This window comes from Atta colombica, unplaced genomic scaffold (assembly GCF_001594045.1).
Source record: "Atta colombica isolate Treedump-2 unplaced genomic scaffold, Acol1.0 scaffold78, whole genome shotgun sequence".
Lineage (NCBI taxonomy): Eukaryota > Metazoa > Arthropoda > Insecta > Hymenoptera > Formicidae > Atta > Atta colombica.
Window position 1 is genome coordinate 196,047 of NW_017259570.1, and position 23,897 is coordinate 219,943.

The 23,897-nt window shown below is 31.6% G+C and overlaps 4 protein-coding genes across 6 annotated transcripts; 1 reads left to right on the forward strand and 3 right to left on the reverse strand.

The window, feature by feature from the left end:
• Nucleotides 1-1,204: 1,204 nt before the first annotated feature.
• On the reverse strand, nucleotides 1,205-12,230 carry LOC108692630 (DNA polymerase alpha subunit B). Of its 2 annotated transcripts, XM_018200971.1 has the most exons (6): nucleotides 12,128-12,230; nucleotides 11,285-11,508; nucleotides 3,241-3,344; nucleotides 2,083-2,862; nucleotides 1,691-1,906; nucleotides 1,205-1,530 (listed from the first exon to the last, which is right to left on the reverse strand). In XM_018200971.1, exons 1-6 carry the CDS (start codon nucleotides 12,204-12,206, stop codon nucleotides 1,215-1,217), a joined length of 1,719 nt encoding a protein of 572 aa, XP_018056460.1. In that variant the 5' UTR covers nucleotides 12,207-12,230; the 3' UTR covers nucleotides 1,205-1,214. The 2 variants fall into 2 exon arrangements, with proteins under 2 accessions (XP_018056460.1, XP_018056461.1); XM_018200972.1 differs by lacking the exons at nucleotides 11,285-11,508; nucleotides 12,128-12,230 and adding an exon at nucleotides 7,058-7,112.
• A 2,618-nt stretch (nucleotides 12,231-14,848) lies between these two features.
• On the reverse strand, nucleotides 14,849-19,038 carry LOC108692595 (dipeptidyl peptidase 3). Of its 2 annotated transcripts, none has more exons than XM_018200916.1 (4): nucleotides 18,586-18,740; nucleotides 17,312-17,609; nucleotides 15,450-17,211; nucleotides 14,849-15,333 (listed from the first exon to the last, which is right to left on the reverse strand). In XM_018200916.1, exons 1-4 carry the CDS (start codon nucleotides 18,738-18,740, stop codon nucleotides 15,176-15,178), a joined length of 2,373 nt encoding a protein of 790 aa, XP_018056405.1. In that variant the 3' UTR covers nucleotides 14,849-15,175. The 2 variants fall into 2 exon arrangements, with proteins under 2 accessions (XP_018056405.1, XP_018056406.1); XM_018200917.1 differs by lacking the exon at nucleotides 18,586-18,740 and adding an exon at nucleotides 18,965-19,038 and having other exon boundaries at nucleotides 14,850-15,333.
• A 707-nt stretch (nucleotides 19,039-19,745) lies between these two features.
• Nucleotides 19,746-21,526, forward strand: LOC108692633 (protein FAM50 homolog). Its single transcript, XM_018200978.1, has 5 exons — nucleotides 19,746-19,885; nucleotides 20,070-20,835; nucleotides 20,953-21,107; nucleotides 21,201-21,313; nucleotides 21,406-21,526. Exons 2-5 carry the CDS (start codon nucleotides 20,157-20,159, stop codon nucleotides 21,524-21,526), a joined length of 1,068 nt encoding a protein of 355 aa, XP_018056467.1. The 5' UTR covers nucleotides 19,746-19,885; nucleotides 20,070-20,156.
• A 510-nt stretch (nucleotides 21,527-22,036) lies between these two features.
• LOC108692645 (uncharacterized protein C15orf41 homolog) lies at nucleotides 22,037-23,789 on the reverse strand. The gene is made up of 6 exons (XM_018200993.1): nucleotides 23,631-23,789; nucleotides 23,312-23,416; nucleotides 23,083-23,213; nucleotides 22,908-22,987; nucleotides 22,698-22,747; nucleotides 22,037-22,424 (listed from the first exon to the last, which is right to left on the reverse strand). The coding sequence occupies exons 1-6, from the start codon at nucleotides 23,726-23,728 to the stop codon at nucleotides 22,037-22,039; spliced, it is 852 nt and encodes a 283-aa protein (XP_018056482.1). The 5' UTR covers nucleotides 23,729-23,789.
• Nucleotides 23,790-23,897: the final 108 nt, after the last annotated feature.

Here is a 23,897-nt window from a genome sequence, read left to right on the forward strand (position 1 = left end):
TTTTTTTAGATACTTGGTGCTTTCCAGCAAGACACAGGATCCTTTCCGTTTAGTGACACAAGTCGACACAAACATATATATATATATATATATATCTTTCTTTTTTTGATATTCCAATGAATAGAATAACAAAGTGACGTCACACTTGTGTCGATTTATTAAATAAAAAGCACCCACAAATGACAAACGCGTAAAAAAAATCATTTTTATTTCATAAAAAATACATACCTGATTAATTTTCTTATGTATTTGTTATGCATTGCAAGACTGTGCTCCGATTCTTACTGTTTTTCAATAAACCAAGATAAAATAATCACCAAATTAGACTAATATTTCATTTATTGTATGATAAATTTTTTTAATGTATTGATTTAGAAGAGTTCCATAGAATACTAAAGTTTTTTAAATCTCTAGAAATTCTTTATCTTGTAATCAAGCGACACACTTAAAGGAATTTGTCATATATATGAAATAGGGCAGTAATCTTGCATAATACATTAAAAAATGCAATTAAAAAATGAAGTTTTTCATTCCTTTCCATAAAATATTGGATTTTAATTGCTTGATTTTCTTATCCATTTTGTATCATGCGTTATGCAAGATTGCGCTCCTACCCTCATACTGTTACCTGTTAACATACTGTAACCTGTTACTTGGACTTTTTATATTAAACATATTAATTTTTTTTTCAACATTCAAATATATTTATTTTATTTTAAGTGTAAAAATTTTTGGGAATTTCTCTCAAGCAACGCGAACAAATCTTCCTGGAAAACATCCATTTTCCAAAAACTTAAACATTAAATATTCCGTGCTCTACGTTTTAACTTGCGTGCTGACACACTGTCGTGATCATGTTTTTATTACAAATATATACTAAAGAAACAGTCCTGCTGCTACTCACGTACGCAAATATTAACTTAATATTAATGAAAAAAAGGAAAAGGGAAAATTAAACAGAGATTTTTTAACAATCCATATGAAACATTAGATTATTTGATAAATGAAGTACATAAATATTTTTTCTGAATAATCGGACATTTTTTTATAAGTAATTTAAATATTTGATATAATGGTTTAATATACTCGAAAACTATGATATAAAAATAAAAAATTAAAAAATTTATTAAGTTTTTTACAAAAATTATTCTGTTTTTTAAAAAGGTCCAAAACTATACTTCATAAAAATAAATTAAAACTATGCTTTAAAGCTATCAGACTTTGGCGATCTCGCACGAGATATTATTGGAACTCCATTTACCGCCGACAGCTGGTTTCACACTCAACCTAGCATAAGCGTACTTATGCATGCGTTCCGGATTTACGATCATACATTCGTTGATCACTTTGCAGTAACATCGCATATCGGATGGCAAAATCAACAAATGCGGTTGTTGATCGAAAAAGGCATACTTCTCCCATAACTCCGTGTCCACGTTCAGATCCTCGGATGGAGGATACACGGGATAGAAGCATGTTTGAGTGAGCACATGATCAACTAGACGACTAAGTCTATCACCTGATACATTGCTGCAAACATTCATTTATCTCTTATTAAAAACTTATAAAATTTTTATAAATAAATAGCAATACATATGTATATTCAATTAGATTAAATGAAAAAAATTGTTTAGTCTATTAATTACTTAATTACTTTTGAAATTATTAGACATTGTAAGAGTATACTTACGATATTTCTTCTTTTCCGATATGTTTGATGACGTCGACTGATGTGATCCCGATTTTCAAACCAGCGACATTCAATATACAAGGATCTGGCATCACCTTTAAGTTCGAATAATTTTGTGACAACTTTCGATTGAAAACTGTGTAATGAGGGGTTGGAAATATAGGTTCGTGATGTACGTCGCGATTAGAAGCTATCAGTATGACTTGCGTGTTCCTCCTGTAATATCACATACTTAATTAATAAAATTTATCATTTATTAATTAATAAAATTTATCATTTATTAATTAATAAAATTTATCTTCTTATCTACATCCGTATAATCATGAAAATCAGAATATTTTCAAATTATATAATTATAATTTAAAACTTCAAGATATTCTGTGAAACATTACTGCGTCGATTCCATTATTCTCGTGAGAATCTTCTCGAACAGTTCCTGATGTGTGTCCTTAATGACATTATCCTGTATTTCGGGATGCGTGTATTCGAGAAAAGGCCCAATCAATATCAGAACTTGTGGTTCGTCCAATGCAACTCTTTCCATCAAATCCCACAACGCCTGATAATGCATGTTGCTGGACGGGGTGAACGGACCCGCCGCGACGAAAATGTTAAACCTCGATTCAAGTGTTGGTATTAACGCGAGTGGCGCATACGATCTCGCAAATATCTCCTTCACATATAACGTATCGCCTACTGGATTGACGGCCTCGACCGCCACGATCTGACCGGAAAATACAGAATATTGTTTCACATTGCGAAAGTCCAGCTCGATCGTGTCAGCCCCCGAGATCCCCTTCCGCCTTGTGCTACCTTCCAATGTTATCGTATTCGTGGTATCCTTTTTCGCATTGATGCGACCGAATGTCCGAAAGTTCGTTTGGCTCACGCTTCGTACATTTTTCACGTAACGTACCTTGATGGCATTACCACTCGCCTTCAACCATGTCTTGAACAATCTGCTACCCAAGTTCTGGCACACATGTGTGAGAATGTGTCCTTGTCTTGATAGGATCTCATACATGTATCTCGCGTCACTGGGAACATGAGGTTCATCAGACTTTGTAACTTGAACATCAAAATTATCTGTTCTCTTCCAAGACGAGACGGTTTCGCCGATGGAAAGTAAGATTTTCTTGTCCGTTATGTTACGCTGACTTGATGATACGCTTCTACAAACGACACAATATTTTAAAGAAACGTTCACAACACATAAAATTAATCAAATGTAGAAAATCTTTATTCTGCCTGCATACATACGACATTTAATATATTAAGTTATGTTGTTAATTTCAAATTAAGAAATGAAAAGGATAAAATCTAGAAAATTATTATATATACATACATATATTTATATTTATGTATTTAATTACATACAATTTTACGATCATTATGTTGTTAGTTTCAATTTTTTTAAAAGGACAAAAGTTTCAAAGCATACATGCATATTTCATAAATATATTAGTTTCTTTATTCATTACAAAAATATTCCATATTTAATTTTTCTTGAAATTGCGGGCTCAGCCCACTGTTCAAAAAAATCTACTTACGAATTCTCAGTGCAAGTAGCTGATGAAAACGAGTATTCCGCAGCTTTTGTTTTATCAGTCTGTGTATCTGCATCAACTTCTACCTCAGGACTTCTCCGTGCGCGCTATGAGAAAAAAGAAAACAGCCGCGTTATTCATCATGTTCTGTACGAATCCACGTCAGTTGATGATATTACGTGATTGACGTGAAGTATACATACAAACGCGAGTCTTTAATTAAAGAGTTTAGCTTGAAACCTTTTATCCAAGCTGTTCAAAAGTGGAGATTATTTACAATTATAATAAGTTTTGAAACGTATAATTTTGTACATACTTTTTAAATATTATAAGACAGTTCAGAAGTAAACTCTTCAATTATTCACATGAGATCGCGATTTCATCATTTCTCAGTACAAAGAGATAAAATATTGAATATACAAAATAAAATTACAAATAAACATCATTATTATTATGTTAATACCAAGTATAAATTTAACAAAATTATATTTCTAATACTCGATTTTAAAATTCGCACAAATTATAAACATCCGAAACTGGTTTTATCTTAATATTAATATTAATTTTAATTAAATAAAATTACATCCATTATTAGCGTTTATCGCATTTGCTGTTTTTAAACTCTACTTGTTTTACATTACGAATTATACAAATATACACCATATTATTATTATTACTTTTATATATTCTTAATTTCTATTAGAGGCGTCATAGCTGCAATCTTATTAATTCATCTTTTGCGCATCTCTATTAAACTTGTTTATTCTGAAAATCATCACTGCCATCCGAGATATACGCAATAAATCACTATTATTAAAATAATTACTAGTATGAACATTCTTACAGGAGAACTTGAGGTCCTCCAACTACTTCTTTAATTCTTTCTTACAAAGCTGCATACATTTCTTTGTGTGTATATGTATAGATATTATATATACACATACAAGTGTAGGTATAATTCTACGTGAATTCCACGACGAAACGATGAGACTTTCCGTCGCCAGTCTACCCGCAAGGACAAGTTTGTCTTACGAAATACATTGATATAATATACAGATAACGATATATCTCAGTGGCACACACATTCAGCGCACATATTGGAAGTGCTTCCGATACCGAGACAGATTGCCGTAGACGAGTATGTATCTAGTCACGAAATGATAAGACGCACGTGCACCACATCCATACTCGTCTATGGAATTACTCTCTTTCTCCGTCTTCGAATGATAACTTATTTCATTCCTAGCGTTCCATCGCTATAATAGCGATAATCTCATCAATTAAACGAATCACTCGCGAGAGAAACCTCACCGAGGCAGAAGATCTATTAATCTGTCTAAATCGGTTGTTCATGGAGGAAACTCCAATGTACAGAAATAGCCAGAAAGACTTTTGAAGGAGATGCTCCTCGGGGGAATCTCTGATTTCCCTCCAAAACGATGGCTGCAATGCTCGAACGTGCTTAATGAGTGTGGATCTAGTCACAACTTTATCGACCGTGCACTAGACCGCCACTCATTCGGCAAATTCGAAAAGAATCTTTTCCCGCGTGGATCTCCCTTTCCAGCATTTTCTTCGGGGGAGGGAAGAAGGCAAGGAATCGGCTGATCTTGCAAACGGTTGCCGTGTGCGCGCGAGAATACGAGGAAGAATACGACGTTGCTTGCCATTGTACAGAGGTTAACTGCGATTAACCTGATCGCTTTTAATGTCCACCCTGTATTACGCATCGTTTCAATCAAGTTCAGAGACGATCCCGCTCGTCCGCGTCCGACGCCGTCCGATCTCTCCGGATCAGAGTCGCTTCGTTCAGGCGCATGCGCTTGCGAGTAAACTTGTTCGCACGTGACACGTTTCCTCTCGCTTTATCCTTCTTCCTTTTTTTTCTTTCTTCTTTCGTCGTACGCATAGTCTGTTCTTTGTAGCTACTATACGTTATATTTTCTGCACTCAAAATAAAACGGAATTATGTATCTCTAAAACGAGATGAAAATTACAAAAGTAAATAAATTTATTAGATATTGACAAATAAAATTATAAGTATTCTAGTAAATTCACTTACTTTTGCCATTTTTTACCTCGTTTCAAGAAACACATTCTCTAGGTAACTGTCGGAGGTAAATGTCGGAGAGAGAGAGAGAGAGAGAGGGGGGGGGGGGGGCAAGAGGACAAAAAATTTGGAATAACAAAGAAACGAACTGAAGAAAGCTCGAAATGAACTTTTGAGAAGAAAACGATCTTTTCCAGCAAAAACGCTTCAATTTAAAACTAATTTTTCTTCAAGGTATTCAGTAAACAAAGATAATAGAATCCGAACTACTTTTATTCTTAGAGAAGTGACATTATTCTTAGAGAAGTGAAACGCACATTAAAATTTACATTAAAATTTTTCAATAATAAAAATATATACTTATATGTCTATTACTATATACATTCTACTATATACACTCTACATGCTTTTACATAATCATATTTAGGAAATGAGACAATACGATCTGGACATTATTTGTTCAGAAATATAAAGATTCTTTCTTAATTCGAATATTCTAGGCAGAAGCCTATATATATTCAAAGCGAAGAAGAAATCAACTCTGACAATTAAACAAATCTTGGATAAAAAATAAAAAACATTTTTTTTTATTGCTCTACTTTTTTACTGCTCAGGTAGCAATATTACAATAAGTTGTAATATATTAATAAAATAAAACAGATATGTTTGATATTTACAAAAAAAAAACGAGAAAATTTTAGTCCAGATTCCCCAGGTATCTCTTAGAACATTCCAGTAATATTACAACAATACAGTTGGAATATTCCTGAAGGACTGTACTAAAACTTTCGTTCTCACTTTTCAAATATTAAACATATATCTATTTTACTTTGTTAGATGCAATGTTGTTTCAATATTATTGGAATATTCCATGTTATCTGAGCCACAATACAACAATAAAATCTGATTTGTTACAATAATATTTTTAGAATTCCATGCTTTGAGGGATTAAACTAAAACTTTCCTTCTCGCTTTTGCCAAATATCAAACAATATATCTAATTTATCTTAAATACAAAAAATGTACATTACTTCATAAAAAACATCGATCATAAAAAACCTGAAATCGAATATGTAAAACGAAATCACTTCATCTTCTTTTCAAGGAACTGATCTTGAAAATCCGAACACGTCTGCTTGTCTTGTTTGTTTGATTTAACTTTCCTATTAATTCTACAATTTTAAGGCAACGGAAAGTACATTATATACTCGAATGTCTGCGAAGGCAAAGTAGATTCTTAATCAATATTGACAAACTAATATTAGCGAACAAACAGTAACGTTAGTAAACAGATTTGAAATATAAAATCAACAAACAAATAGACTAGACACTTTATCAGTCTAGACCAATATTTAATATAAGTAAATTTCACAAATACTTATCTCTTATATATAAAAATGATAAATTACTTGAATATTAAAAGTATTGAATGTACTAGCATAGACTTGTTAAAAATATACTTCATCAGAAAAATATTGCAACAAATATTTGAATCTTTTCAGATCCGAATAAAAAATAAAATTTTACTATTTCTTTCTTTAATTTGCATAAATTATTAGTTTATTAACAATCATATCTAAAAAAAACTGCAGATTAATTAAACAATTCATATAATATTCATAATATATATTTACTTCTTTTTGCAACGAGATGAAATTACAAAAATGAACAAATTCACCAAGCTTGCTTAATAAAGTTATAAATATTCTAGTAAATTCTCTAAAATGAGCCTCCAGATCCAAGACAAACAAATATATAGGAGCTACTTACGAAAAAGAGGCTTATACTCGTTTTAATATCCATTATCGTAAGTCGACTTCTCGCTCTCGTCAATACTCTCGCCAATGTCCCGATTATCCTTCACATCTCTCATCCACTGCTTTATGACATATCGTGTCGCCGACCGACCGACCCGTTGCAACATCCATTCGAACATCCACGAATATCGATCCATCTCTCATCCAAGTCACGCGGCATGAAGACCAGGAGACGAAAAAAACGCGCGACGAGCCGAAAGCCGTGCGGGCGAGGGAAGAGATTGGAACAGTTGTTGTTCAATTGTGGTTAATTGGTGGAGAGACAGCAACGGGAGCGCGCGGGCGCGCGAGGAACCCGTCGGTCAAATGTGATATCGCTAGACACGAAGTTATTCGCGTAGCTTATCGGCGGGAACGCGCGTCTCTCGACGATTCCACAACAATCCGATCGAGGAGAAAGTGTACGACGGAGCGAATGCCGACAAAAGCCGGCCGGGGATTTTGTGTCGCCAGTGAAAGGTCCGCTGGGAAATTTCGACCCTTCAACGCCATGAGGTAGTCAAAAAGATCATCCAAGAATGCGAAAGAAGGCCAGAGAAACTTGTTTTCCTTCTTACAAAAACTTCTTCAATAAATTCCGAATTTATACGCTAAAAGCAAAAGGAATAAAAAATATGTACTTGTCGATAATTAAAAAAAAAATAAATATTAATAAAAGTAATTAAATAAAAAATTCACGGATTCTATAAAAAATTATATCCCGTTGTTAAAGAGATTCATAGAGAATAATAATTACAATTTTAGCGCCAAGTCAAATATCGAAAATACTACGTTTTCAATATTTTACTACAATATGGAATATTAAAAATATTATATTTGTGATCTTTAATGGTAGAATTCAAATCCCACCTATGACATCCAATGTAGATTAACGTCCAATGTAGACTTTAATCCCGATTTAACTTGAAGTTCATCTTTTTCTAAAAATTATAAAAGAAGTTCTGAGAATTCTTAGAAACGGATGAAGAGTAAGTTGAATTAGAATTAACGTATTAAGTTGTAATTCTAAATCCCAGTTTTTTCAGTTTCTCACCAATGCAAGATTAACTTTAATCTCGTTTCAATTTAGTCTAGAACTTTTCTGTCTAGAACTTTTAGAATGAATTAGATCTGTTCTTTTTAGCTGAAGTTTTTGCACGATTCATCTTTCTTCCTTTTCTCTCCATGTTGGAGAGAAAAGGAGAAAAAATAAACCGTACAAATTTAGTTAAAAATAAGTTCATCTGTTGTTATTCTAAATAGCAAAATCTCACTGTTAATGATTAAAAATAGAGTTTCTCTTTTTCAAAACTCAATTTTTATTCTTTAAAGTAAGATTCCACTCCAAAGAATTTAGAGAATATTCTTTATTTTATTAAATTCTAAAAATTGGCTCCAACAATAAAAATTAACTTTAATCTCAGTTTAACTTATTTATCTTTTTTAAATTTTTAGAAAAAGGAAGTTTAAACCGAGATTAAAATTAATCTATATTGATGAGGAAACGGGTATTATTCTTAGAATTCAAATGAGATAAATAATGAATAAATTAAACAGAGATCAAAATCAATCTTACCTTGATGAAACCAAGTTTTAAACCAATTTCTATCAATGCAATTTAATTTTAATCTTCAATTAGCTCTTTGTCTTTTTCTAGTTCCAAGAATTAGAAAAAGATAAAAATCAATGGAACCAAAAATAAAGTTAATCCACATTTGCGGAAACGCGTAACATTAAATCGAATAATTAACAAGAACTTTTATTCTTATGCAACAAAGATTTTTTTTTCCAATTACCTAACGCGAGTTCTCTGTATCCGGAATCCAATCCATAAAATCGATATCGAATAGAAAGAGAATCACTGTGAGATTTGTTCATTCGGTATTCTTTGTGTTCTCATCTTCTCTCTCTCCGGTATACCTAATTAAACTCTAATTATATACCTACTTCCCTCGGAGTGGAAAAAGCAGCGCGTTCTCTGCAAAGAACAGACTACGGGAATACCTTTATCGTTCGTTGTCGGAGCAACAGGTTGTAGCGTTGCAGCGGCGCGAATCAACAGGATTCGTCGAAGCCAACGGTCGTCGCACTCGCGTCCGCGCGACGCGGCGCCTTTTCTCACGCATGCGCGTGCGCGCGCGCGCGCGCGTCGCGAGCGATCGCGACGCGAGGAACGATCGAGCGGAATCGAAGCTTCGACTCTCTCGTTTCCTTCCGAATTTCTCTGTTGGATCTCGATCCTCTTCTCACGAGGATTCGAACATATGGACGCGCGATCGGCGGGACTTGCTCGTTGCACTCGCGAGCTTCTCGCTCAAGCCAAAACCGAACCATCATGGCCGTCGTTATCGCTTCGTGTTTCCTCTCCCACACCATCACGTCAACGTAATCGTCGACGTCGCAGGAATAACGTTCTCCCGAAGCCGTCGATTTGCGTTTTCCCGCGCGATTCCGAGACGATCGTCGTGTGAAGAATCCAACTTTCCGAAGGCCCGATAATTTCACTCGCGGAGACGCGATTGTCGGACGCCGATGGCGGTGACGCGTTGTTGCCCGACGCCATCAAGAGATACCGAGCTCGATATCGCCGCACCGACCGATACCGAGTGTAACACGATCGCCGAGGTGCGTACCAATTTGACGAATCGTCGAACAGTCGGGAGCGTGGATCGCGCGTGATCGGCACTAACGAAGTGATGAGACGCGCGATTAAATATGAAAGAACAAACGACGAACCGACAAACGACGCGCCGGAGTCCTTGAAAACTGAAATCGTACCCTTTGAAAGAGATCTGCTTGGCTCGTTGAGAAGAGAGAAGGGAGACAGAGGAAGAACCTTCCCCCTCCCTCCACCCCTCCAGTCAACACAGCGCGCTCTTCGTCCTCGTTCCGCCAATGGAAACGGGTTGTCCTCCCCTCTTCCCTCCTCAGGGAGATCCTTCGGAAGAGAGCCACGAATGTGGAGCGACGTGAAAGGGGCGGGGGAAAAAATCTACCTGAGCGATTTTTCTGGCGGGAATTACAGTGCCACCACGAGATTCTCTAATGCTGTTTTCAATAGCTTTTTTTTTCCTTTTTCAATAGCTTTTTTTTTCCTTTTTCGATACTGCCGAGAGACAAGTTTGAAAAATTCTTCGATTCGACGAGAATAAAATGCAGTACGATGTTGTGAATGGAATGTGAAATTTATAAAGAGATATTTTGTACGGAAGATCCATCACAAACAATAAAACAATGTTGACAGTAGATAAATTATTTAGGTACGTGAAGGGTCTGTTGAAACAATGCCAGTAATGCTATTCACAAGGTCGAAGATCTCTTAAGATGAAGAAATTTTCAAAAAAATTCAAAAGGAAAATAAAATCGTTCAAGTAGATATTTATCTTGAATGATTTATGACATTGTTAGGATGAATAATAAAATACTTGAAAGGATTCTATTTTTTCGAGAAAAGAAATTTCTATTTTTTAAGTAGGTACTCTTCCCGAAAAATTATTGACCGAGAAATATTTCAAGAATTTTTCTCGATTCTTTTAGAATCTGTATTATTCTGCCAACAATTGTCTTATGTGTTGTATTTTTAAATTGTTGAGAAATATTAAAATAAATTATAATTTGCTAAAAATATGTATACTTTTTGACAAGTAGTCTCTTCATTTAGTCACAAATATAAATAGAAGAATTTTTTAGATCTTTCTAGTTTTTTTTACAATTCGTATTACCAATTTTTTTTGCTTCGCGTCTATTCGTGTATTCTTAAATTTTAAAGTAATATTAAAATAAATTACAATTATAAAGCCAGAAATATGTATACATTTTTGACAGTCTCCTCAATTTTATATTCAGTATTTTATATTCAAATATTTTATATTCAATTTTATATTCAAATATAAATTTTATTTAAAAAATCTTCTCTACATTTTCATAAATTTCATACTCTGCCAAAATTTCTCGGATTCATTGTTTATTTATAAGTCGAAGAATATTAAAATAAATTCTAATTATAAAGTCAAAAATATATACAGTTTTAAGAAAAATACACAATAATTATGGTAATTTATATAAGTGTCTGTGAACACATTATAACCATGATTTGACTATATATTAGACAAGTTATCTCCAAGTAAAGCTTAGAATTTAACAACTTATCATACCTACTTTTTACATAAAATTGATGTAGAAAACAATTGTAAAAACTCACTTTAGACGATGGTCCACTTTTAGTACAGCCATACATGCTGAGTACATCGTCGTTTTCATTGTAATGTGATTCTTTCAATTTGTAATCCTTCAATATCAGATGTTCCATCTTAATGAGATTGTCAATAGTAGGCTGGATATCCGCATCGTTATTGACGCAAAATGTAAGCCACAATTCCGTAAGCTTATCCACGTCCACATCGTAATTGTTGCAGAATTCAAAACCTATGAAATACATCATTAAGGAAGACTAATTCCAATCAAAAATATCGTTTACTTCTCGATTAAAAATATTTGTGAACGAAATCTTAAATATTTCTATTATTCCAAAATTATATTATTCTAAAATTCTATTCTATAAATCCAGATAAACAAAGAAACTTCTGTTCTGACTTCAGTTCAAGTTAAGAGTAACATTGTTAACTTTAATCGCGTGTTTAACTTAAAATTTTTTTGTTTCTTGTTGCAAAACTAAAATTAAAAAGAAATTTTAAAAGATTAAGTTCAGTGACAATGAAAATTAATTGCCATTAATAATACTGGCTTTCTTTTAAATCGTTTAAGTATTTATTTGTAGCCAACGTAAAATGAAGGATTTCTCGGTTTCAAAAGTGAGGTTATACGAGAAAGTCTGGACATCCGTTTTAAATCACATTGTTTTACAAAAGATATATTCATTTGACCATTCGATGCAATTCAAAGTTACAATTCTATTTTCAATACAATCAAAATTAAGTTTTCAATGAGTAACGTGATCCGAACAAGTCGAGACAAGACATGATTTTAAGAAAAGATTTTTGACGTTAGAGTTGAAAAAATTGCAGTAAATCTTGAAAGTACTTACATTTTTCGAGAACGGCATCATTCTCGATTTCACAGCCTAAATCCAGGAACAATTTCCGCAAAGATTCCTTATCTTCCATTTTGAAGTACTTCGAAACACTTGTTTCTACTACGCGTTCTTGTTGCTTATTGCCGCCAAAAGTTGAGTTTTCAGCAGTTTTCAGTTTTGGATTTAAGAGGATGTAGCATGGAGTATAGATATATATATATATAGAGAGAGAGAGAGAGATTCAGACTTTAGTTGCACTTTTTACACTCAGAATCGTTGTTTTTTCTTTTTAAGAAATGTGTTTATTTATGCTCGATTTGTGTTTATTTCGTTTTAAATCGTTTCAAATGCGGAAATTTAGAAAATTTCAAACACAAATAAATTTATACATGAAATGAATACTATCGTCTGAAATGCAATAGTATTCAGTAAGTTCTTGCAATTGATTGGCACATTTCGGTCAATCCAAAAATCTGTAGCAGGCAAGAGTTCTATGATGCGTTCGGATAGACGTTATTAGTATTATTGTGTCATTTTATCTTCGTTTATTAAACGTAAAACAAGGATACAACAATAGGACTGTAACAATAGCGCTAATAGCGTTTCTCCGAACGCACCTATAGTAGTACTGAATGCATTCAATCAGATTTTAAAAAAAAAAGACATAAAAATCAAAAACATAAAAAATATTCAATTATATATTAAGTTATATAAAGTTCATTCTTTGTATTTCTTATTTTTCTTTTTCCTTAAAATTTGATTACTTCAGTTCAGAAGTATAAGACTCAAGCCTCAAACATAATGAAATGAATAAAAAAATAAAAAGGACAACAGATTTCAACCTATTATAAAAACAGAATACACGGTTTTTAATAAGTTGAAATCTGTTATTCCTTGTTTTTCTTATTCCTTTCATTGTGTTTGAGGCCTAATATGATTACAAAAAACAGATCTAAATAGATTTTGCCTATATGAAGAAATAAGTATATAAAACATGTTTAAGTAAGTATATAAAACATAACTATATAAAACACATTTTTTCAAGTACTTGCATATTCGATTGACATAATTCAAACGACGAACGTCAAAGATCTAAGTATTATATTAATTAATTAAATTGCAACATTCATATGTTATTATGTTTATTTAATTCATGCATTGATTACAAATCACCTTGTATATTATATTTAAAATACTTGTATATTATTTATAATACAATTAGACTTTTTAACTTGTATTTATAAAGTAATTGTATATTCATATATAATGTATAGATATCTTTATATTACATATACAAGCTCGAAATATTTTTAACTGTAAGACTGGTATTCATAATCGATTCTTATATTTATAAGGACTATCTTAAATACAATTTTAAGATGTGAACTTTCTGTTCAAACAGTTTAATATTCTGGTTATAAAAAAACGTAATTATAAAATTTTTTATCTCATACGTGGATACATTATAATATTTAATGCAATATTATTATATTAGGCCTTCTTTGTTAGAATAAAATTTTATTTTATTTTTATCATTATTAAATGTATATTACTTAATTAATTACTCTTAATAACATATTACTCTTCTTCTTCTTGTCCTTTATTGGATTTATGATCCACTTCAGTGGATCAAATTATTACAATTTCTTTGGATTTCTCCAGTGACTTGTCTAATATATTACTGAAATAAACAAACAAAAACTGTGGATCACTACATGATGACATGTGGCATGATGATAAAGTCACAAAAATGGCCCAATCAATACACGAAATATATTTATGATCTTGAAATAAGAATAGACTATGAATACCGACATAAATACATCCTCTTGTATTCATCATTCAGCGCTAAATTAGCTGTCCATAAATTTTGAACAGGATCAAATAATTTAGTGACGAATATCGCGGTAGAATGTCGTGGAACATGGATCACAATATGATACAATTTGCAGCTTTAAAAAAAATTAAATTGACACGCACCATATATACACATTCAATCCTGAATAATCAATGGTCACGTTTAATAGAATTCAGTAGAATATTAAAAGTTTTTTTTGTTGAAATAGAACTATTCCTCTAGAATAATTAGATTTAAAAATATAATCCAATCGCAAAACGTTTACTAAGCATTAACTTCTGCAGAGCTGCAACATAAGAGTATGAACAAAAAGATTTTTGAAAGTTTTAATGAAATTATTGTGATCACTCCTAACATATATATTCATACGCCAAAAAAAAGGGCCACTAAATTTTTGCACCAATTTTTAATATTTTCAAATAGCAATAATGAAAAATCATCATAACAAAATGTTTAAAAAGCTTGAAAAGCCTTTTAAAGTTTGAAATCTCTACTTTCCAGATTGGTACTTGAAATAAGAACTTTTTTTGCTTCAATGTTAAATAACTCGGTGGAAAAAAAGCGTACAGATGTCTATAAAAAAGTAAATTAAAGATTCACTCTTTCGAAAGCTGTAAATCCCATTTGTGCGCAATTTTTAATTGGCGCCGTGGAACTTCGCAAATTTCATAAAAAATTTTGAAATTTTATGCATCTTTGTTTATGTTTGTGTAATTCCATAAAATATCAGTAAGATCGTTTTTTAAAGTATATATGTTTTAAAGTATATGTTTTAAAGTATAAATACTGATAGTAGAAATTTTAAACTTTAAAAGGCTTTTTTAATCATCTCAATCATCTACGATGATTTTTCACTGAGTTATTGCTAATTTGAAAATATTAAAAATTTTGTGCAAAAATTTAGTGGCCCGTTTTTTTTGTGTGTGAGTGTATTTGTATTATCTTAAAACGTTTATTCGACTTATGCACTTTTTCACTGATTTTTTTTTTCACTGGTCGTATATTGAATCTATAATGAAAATTGGAAATCATAATAAAAGAAGAAACTAACTTCTTAAACGCGACCATTAGTACTTTAATAAAAAATAAAGCGTAAAAAAGTAATATTTCTGCACATGTAACATCTGTTGTTCTGGTAAATAGCCAGACACGAAAGAGAGTTACATGAAATTTTTAACGATTTAGTCGTTTGGTTAAATATTTTAGTAATATTCCGATTCAAAATGTTGTTTGTCTTTTTCCCAGAGTTCTATCAACATTTCAGATATGTCTAAACTTGGGAATCTTTCTACCCATGATTGAATAAGTCCCGCGAACGACGGCTTGTAATTTTTCAGTATCACGTTATTAGAATCAAGATCTAAAACAAATAAAAAAATTAGACTACAAATTATCATACAAGTATACATAAGTACAATACATGGATAATACAAATATTTAAAAAATAGCAATAATGTATAGGATTTTGATACAAACCATCAATAAATGTATTTGATTGAACGAAGATCTTCCTTGGTTCTTTGCGAGACAGGATTAAGTCCCTCCAGCTACCCCATGGGTATGGTCCGTTTTCAGGTACCTCGCTGTATCTATCGTACATTTTCTTAGCCGATTCAAAGTCTCCCATACTTTTATAAACTTGCAACTTCAGGAGAAAATCTCCGACGGCTTTTTTGCCGACCGTGAAGATTTTGCATCGATCGACAGTCATACGGAGATTGGTTCCTTCCTCAGTTTCGACAACATTGACGAAATCCTGGCCCGCTTCCAGGCACACTCTGAGCAGGACATAACGTGCTTGAGAGTGAGCTTGGGACCACGTTTGCGTGGACGGTTGATACATCTCGAAAGCCTTTGCAAAACCACTCCATAGCAGAGATAACCAGTTCACATAGATTATATCCTCTGCTACCTGTCCCTCGTGACCGAATATTTTCATTGTTTCTTTCTCCAAGCTCAAGTAAAGACCGACTGCCTCCGCCCTGCACTCCTCGTATGTAGATCCCAGAGAGCCGAATTTAGAATCGTAAGTCTCTCCTTTCAAAAAGAATTTGTCTATCTTATTACCGGTAAGAGGATTTATCACAGTATCACGATCGAAGTTGTACATATCCGGTCCCATCTGTTTAAATAATTTACCGGTACCGTGACCGAGAAGCTCGTGAAGACCAACTTGCACCTCAAAGCTAGCTACCCTATACTTATGCATCAACGCCTGATCAGCATCAGATAAAAATGGAATCGAACGAACATCCTTTAAATGAGCAGGTATAACGTTTCCTAACGATACATTTTTAAACCCTTCGGACTGTCTAATCTCATCGTAATTTGGAATGTTTATTCCCGATGGAATACTAGAACCTGCGAACGTTAAAACGTCCAAGGAGGTAAAATCCGGTCTCAAAAATGTGTCCTTTTCGAAATCCTTGTTCCAAGGCAGCTTGGGGATAAATTCCTCGGCTCTGTTGACTAGTGTAGCGAATTTCTCAGACATTTGTCTATTCACTATCGCTATGAAGCCTTCGAATTCTCCTCGTTGACCCGCGGGGTCTCGGTACGTCTCAATAAAGCCGATATAAGATTCGATAGACGGTCCTTTATCCTTTATCCAAAGACGAGAACCGTCCTTATGATCGTCTAAAGATCCTGTTTTAAAATGTTCGATGTATTTTTCCAGCATATTTTTTTCAATCTGGTTCGACGCGTATTCTTTGGCTTTCTGGAGGTTTTTCACAACAGGCATCAAGAGTTTGCTGTAATCTCCTCTCGTAATTTTAAATTTGGCATTTCCGAATGTTTCCTCGGGCAGTGTCACTTTAGGATTATCTGACATCTCTACTGATGCTAATTTGATTTCATATATATTAATATTATCGTTACTCGCGGGATCTTTCACTACTGTCTTGAAGCATCTTGCATTACAAGATTCTAATCCTTTATGTTGCATGAATGCGTTAACTTTGTCGGCATCTTCTTCAGTACAGTTTGCAGAGAAATAAGTTGTGATACCTTTGTCACCCAATCCTAATGATTTTAATTTACCCTTTAAGGAAAACATGGGTTCTGATATTTTATTCCATAGATCTTGCATCTCCTTAGAATTAGTCTTGTAAGCTTTTGAAGATTTTATTATTGCCTCAAATAAACCTTTCGGAATATTGGGGATAATTTTAGTATCGCCCATGGCTTTATAGTTGCCTGCATTTGCAAAAATCCCAGAACTGTAAACTAAGAAAGCCTGAAAAATAAAAGGTATCTCGTCATATGAATGCTAACTTAATAATCTGCAAAATTAAAAAATAAAAAAAAGATATACAAGAAGAAAGCTTTTCTTATACCGTAAATTGCTCCTGAGTAACACCAGCGCGCACTGAGGAGTTTTCCAAGTCTTCGAGAGATTCTGAGAGAAATATTTTTTGCAACAGTGCAAATATCAGTGGAGATTCCGGCGATGTCTGTATTAATACTATCAATCCTCCCCTCCATGCCGCTTGGCTCAAGTAGTGAGCGTACAATTTTTCCTTTTGCGTCAAAGATTTGAAGGCAGTGTCGCATTCCAGAGCGACAACAGGTTGATCATTTGGCAATGTATATAAAGTTTTATCTATATCACTCATTTTGCACTGTTGCTGTACACTGAAAGAAAAACAAAAATATGTCATGGAAATCATCTATTTAAATTATCTACAACTATGGCTTAAACATCTTATAAATCTGATAATCAATAAATAAGTCCTAAACCATAATCCGTATGTATTAATTCTGAGATCTACTGCAGGTGAATTTTTCCATTTATATTTTAAAAGTTTATTATAATTTTTTTAATAACACTAATAAGGAAATATAAATACATGTAGTAATATTGTAATTTTTATTTATTAAAATTTTGAGAGCTTAAAATAACATTTAATCTTGCTGATCTGTTTTATTTGGGTCAATACGATTAAAAAAACTCTAAAAAATAAAAATTAAATTTTCACAGAAAAAGATCTTGCATTAATAAAGTTATCAAATCAAGGAAAAAGTTTTTAAACTAAATATTAGCAAGAAAATAAAATACATTTTGGATCCAATAGATCAGTAGAATTATAAATTGTTTAATATTAAAGTTCATTTTTTTTACATTAAAATAATGTTAGTTTAGTTATTTAACACCTTGCAACCTAAAGTAGACATAGCAAGTGTAAAAAAATTCTTTTCCATGTGTTTTCATCTAAAATGATATTAAAAAATGATGTAAAAAAATATAATAATATACTCAGGTTAATTTGTTATTTCATATCGAAAATATCTCAAACTTTCCGCCGCTTCTGTACTTGACAGATATAATTTCATTGAGATTAAACCTCAATGCAATAATACAGTACGAAAGATGATCTTTGTATTCATTCATGACAATGGAAAAGCAACACAAACAATTCTTTTTTTTTATATTTATATAATACTATGTGTACTATGAAAAATTGAGTTTGGCGAGCGAGTTTCAATCTTGGATGTTCAAAAATAAAAAACAACGCATTTATTAGTACGCGTTTATTAGTATCACGGTTTGACACAACTTCACAGAACAACTTGAGAGCTCATTCCAAATTTCACGTCGAATGTAACGCACCGCGAATACAATCCGGTTGAATCTTGAACGATTTTTGTCTTATGAACGATCTTCGTAGAACACGGCAATGTGGAATCAGTGGAATGCAGTTTTTTGCAATTCGCGATTAACCTGAATGCAACTGAAACTCGTGACTTCGACATAATACTGAACATCTGAAAGGCCACGAGTGTCAGACAATTGAAATCAATCACGATAGCAAAGCAATATAGAATAATATCTATGTAATGCCGAATATAAATAAACAGCTTGATTCGTGTGTCTCCAATGAAATGCAGCGAATTATGAACTCTTTGGGAATCTCGAATGATTATAAGAATATAAAGTTATTGATAAAGTAATAATCAGAGTTTTAAGAAATTCCGGACTATTCACTTACCAAACCAACTAAATAAGAGCGAATATATGTAAGAGTGAGGGAGATTGCAAAAGAAACTTTCGTTGGAGACTTTTATCTTAGAATAGATGTACCTAGATTTAAAAAGATAAGATAATAATTCGCCCATTATTATAAATGTATACCTGTACTATGTGAACATTTTTCGAACATATGTGCCGTATCTAGATATTCGTAAGTCGCGGCTGTTCGAGATAATGATTGCTTTATCATTGTTTACGTTATTAATTTTTTATTTTTATCTCTAATCAATTTTCTAAATTATTTAGAATACTTATATTTATGTAGTCTTTATATAATTTATAATAATTATTTAATTTTATATTTATCGGCAAACTGGTAAAGTTTTTCTTATAATGTTGATGTTTAATATCTTTATAACAAACCGATTCCAGATGCAACGAATTAAATTTGTCTGTTGTTATAAATTATAATATTTATTTTACAGAAAATTCCTTCTTTCGTAAAAGGTCAGTTTCACAAATTTCTGATTAAGTTGAATTAATTAGTTCCAATTGTAAGTAATTTTAATCTCGATTTAACTTATTCTTTATTTTTTCTAATTCTAGAATTACATTCTAATTAGAAGAAATATAGAATACATTAAGTTAATTGACGCTCTTTGATGCTAAAAATGAGTATTGAACAATGGAATAACAATTGACGTCAATGTTCTTGTTTTAGGATTTTCAATACTGAACGTTTGCTTCACTGTGCATATATCTAGAATCTTTCTCATTTCAGAGTGGTTAGAATGGTCAGATGTTTGCAGATGTTCGTGAAAATGCTGAGAATGTGAGCTTGATAGCTGTGTAAACGTCTATGAATTCTATTCATTTCTTACGATCTTTCGTTTTTTATCGTGTTCAATACATTTTAAATATTTGGAGACTTGCACTGCAGGTAATACATAATGAAAAGTGATATTTATATATGAATTAATATTTCATTATAATTATCGAAATAAAATGAAAATTTTCTGAGAATATCATAAATTTTGAAATTATAAGACTCTTCAGTTTAAGTTTTTTAAAAATGAATTTTTTAGATATTGCATTATATATTAAAATCATATATTTTTATCTAGGATTTAGTGAATCTTGTAACAAAGTTGGTGGAGACAGGAAACTCCTATACTTATTACTTAAGTAGTAGTTGATTATTCTTGTAAAACATGGCACATTACAAAGGAGCAGCCAGCGAAGCTGGCAGAGCCATGCAGCTGATGAAGAAGCGAGAAATTGCACAACAAGAAATAGAACTACGAAAGAAGAAAATCGAAGATGACTTGAAGATTCATAATATAGAGAATAAGTTTGCGACTCATTACAATGCTGTTGAACAACAATTAAAGACTTCCACAATTGGTTTGGTCACATTAAATGAGATGAAAGCAAAGCAGGAAAATATAGTAAAAGAACGGGAAAGGAAGCTTGCCCAGAAGGAACGAGAAAAAGAACAAGAAAAGGAAAGAGCATTAGCAGCAAAACAGGCAGAAAAGAACAAACAGAAAAGACAGATTCAAGCGTTGTCTTTTAATTTAGATGAAGACGAAGACGAAGATGAAGCTGAAGCTGAAGCTGAAGCTGAAATTGAAATTTCTGACAAAAATAATACAGAAAAATCTATAAAATCAGATGATATTCAATGTAATAAGAAAATTAAAAAAAACCCAGATGTAGATACAAGTTTTTTACCAGATAGGGAAAGAGAAGAAGAGGAAAATAAACTTAGAGAGGAATTGAGACAAGAATGGGCTAGAAAGCAGAATGCATTGAAGGAAGAAGAAATTGAAATCACATTCAGTTATTGGGATGGATCTGGCCATCGTAGGAGTGTTATAATGAAGAAAGGTAAATATCTTAATGCGATTAGAGAATTATAAAATTATAAAAATACGTTTTTCTATGTAATTCTACTTCATGTACTGAGTTTATTAAAATATTTCCTTTCTCTTTTTTTACACACAGGTAATTCTATCTATCAGCTTCTTCAGAGATGTCTGGAAGTCCTGAGACGTGAATTTAGTGAGCTTAAAACAGTAATGGCAGATCAGTTAATGTATGTCAAGGAGGATCTTATATTACCACATCATTATACATTCTATGATTTTATCGTAACTAAGGTAAAAATATTCAAATAATAAATAAAGCTTATCAAGCAATAATACAATGTTGGTATCTTATTTTAATATGTAATACATTAATGTTGCAATTAGGCACGAGGAAAAAGTGGGCCTTTGTTCACATTTGACGTTCATGATGATATTCGAGTTATGCATGATGCTTCTGTCGAAACTGAAGAATCACATGCTGGAAAAGTTTTACTTAGGTATTCATTAATAAAGAAATAGTTCGATTACATTGTATAATTTTTTCGCACAATTTATTTCTTATAATTTATTATCCTTTTTATATTTTTAGATCATGGTACGAGAGGAATAAACACATTTTTCCAGCAAGTAGATGGGAACCCTTTGATCCAACAAAAAGTTATGACAAGTATACAGTATCAGATAAAAATAGGAAAAAAGATAAGATCTAAGATTTAGATTCAATAAATTGTTCAACATTGATTAAAGAATTCAAATTCAAAGAGAATATAATGTACAATATAATGCTGTCGAATGACTTTATTACTTCATCGTAATTGATTCATTGCGAGATAGATTGTAAAATATATGTATATATTTTGTAATCATGTTTATTTTTAACGACTGTGATTTTAATGTTAATGCTACAGTAGCATTTAGTTTATTTGACATTTATTATGTAATTTAATTAAGATATTAAAAGATTTGGGGAAAAATATAAAAAAAGAAAGTATGAATAATTTAATGACTCGAATATTAATAATTATAATTAATACGAAAATATACAAAATTATACTTTGATTCGTTTCGATAATATAATTCGATAAATAATCAGCAATAATATTAAAATATTGATTCAAATATTAGATCGTTTAGCATAGCTCTATTTACAATTTTAAGTCGAATCATTAGCTTAAACATAATTGTACAAAAATAAATATATTCGATTATGTCGATTATAATCACGTACTATTTGTAGATTTGATACAAGCCGGATCCATGTATATAATATTTTCGGGAAAATGGTCCATTATAATAAACTTTTTCTCAGTCGATTTGGTGAGACAATCAAGGAATCCAAACCAATAAATGACAAGTCCGAATCCAAATCTGTTCCAATAACTTAAGAATTGTTCCTTCATATATTTTTGATGAACATCCATGTTACCAAATCGTGCCTTAGATTCAATCCAGTTTATCACATAACCATTCACCGCAATCGGTACTTCCAATTTAAAATCTGGAGTCTTGTCGTAGCCTCGTAATCGTAAGTGCTCTTCGTTACGAAATGCAATATTTCTTTGTATTAAACAATCTTGAAGCTTAATTTCATATTCTTGTCCTATGCATCTGAAAAAATATATTTCTCTCTTGTGTAAGTTTTGTAATTTGTTAATTTGTTTTATTTTTTCATAATTTTATGTCAAAAAAATTGAAAAACAAAAGGTATCAGAGCATTTAATAAAAATCAAAAAGTATAAGTGTCTAAGAAACACTCTTTATTAAATATTGTTTCTTTTACTTTCCTTATAAAGACAAAGAATTTTACTTGATAAATATCTATAATATTAGAAAATGCAGTATAAACATAAAGTCTTAACAGAAGTAATGAAGGACACTTACATTCCCATTGCATCAGCTATAGGTCCATACAGATCATCATATAATGTACACTGAAAAAGAGAAAATAATGAGTTTTTTTTTAAGATACTTTTATATAGATATATTAATCAATATGTAGATTAATTTACATTGTAATAGATATATTAAATTAATAATCAAGATATGTAATTTCTTCTTATGAAACATTATATATCTTCTTAGACTAATTACCAAATAAATTTCATATGCGAGATCCTTATCATCAATCAGTGTAGTATCCTTAAATAGTTTGGAAATTAGATTTTTTGAAACTGAAATAAAATTTTACATGTCTTTAAAGTCCAAAAAGCTTTAAAATTAATTATCCTGCTTGTCATTCTATTAATCATTGATTATTAAGAATTACCATTTGCATTGTCGCGCATGCAGTATTTTTCTAAAATGTTACGTGCTAATAGAGCTGGTGCAGCGTCAATATCTTTTGCTATCCTTAGCAGAATGCCTACTGGTTCTCCGTTCTGCACTGCTTCCAAGTAACTAGGATTTAAAAACAACGAATTATAATTAAATTTAAAAAAGTAAATTTTTTTCTGATATATGTATAATCGCTTATGATGATTTTAAAGCTATTTTACCTGTCATAATAATTTTTATTGTTTCCAAACAGTCTGACATGATTGTTTTTCATTTTCTGTTGTATTTCTAACGATAAGATGCTGTACAGCGTGTTTGGATGGATGCTATGTAAGAATAAAAAATCTCATAAATAAAATAATTTTTAAATAATTCCAAATCGATTAAAAATAAGGAGAATACATAATTATATTAGATTGGCACGTTTTTAAAGAGTTTCTAAAGAATATTATTTAATCAAATTATTTAAGCAAATTATTTAATTTTACTAATTTACTTAACCTTCAAAATTAATATCTTAATAAAAAGAAGAATTCTTACTTATTAAATTTCTCCTTTAACACTTTGGCACAATCTCTCGACAGGCCTCGAAAATTACGAATTGTCATCATTATTTCATTGTACATTTCGGTCTTCATTGTTTAAAATTGTTTACATCGATTATTGTAACCTCATTGAAATGCTCCAGCTGTCATGCGCCTTAACATGCGACATAACAAACATTCCGCGCATGCACAACGGAGAAGCAATAAATGCAGACGCACTATAAATAGAATTACTTTTATTATCTAAATAAAAAAATAAATA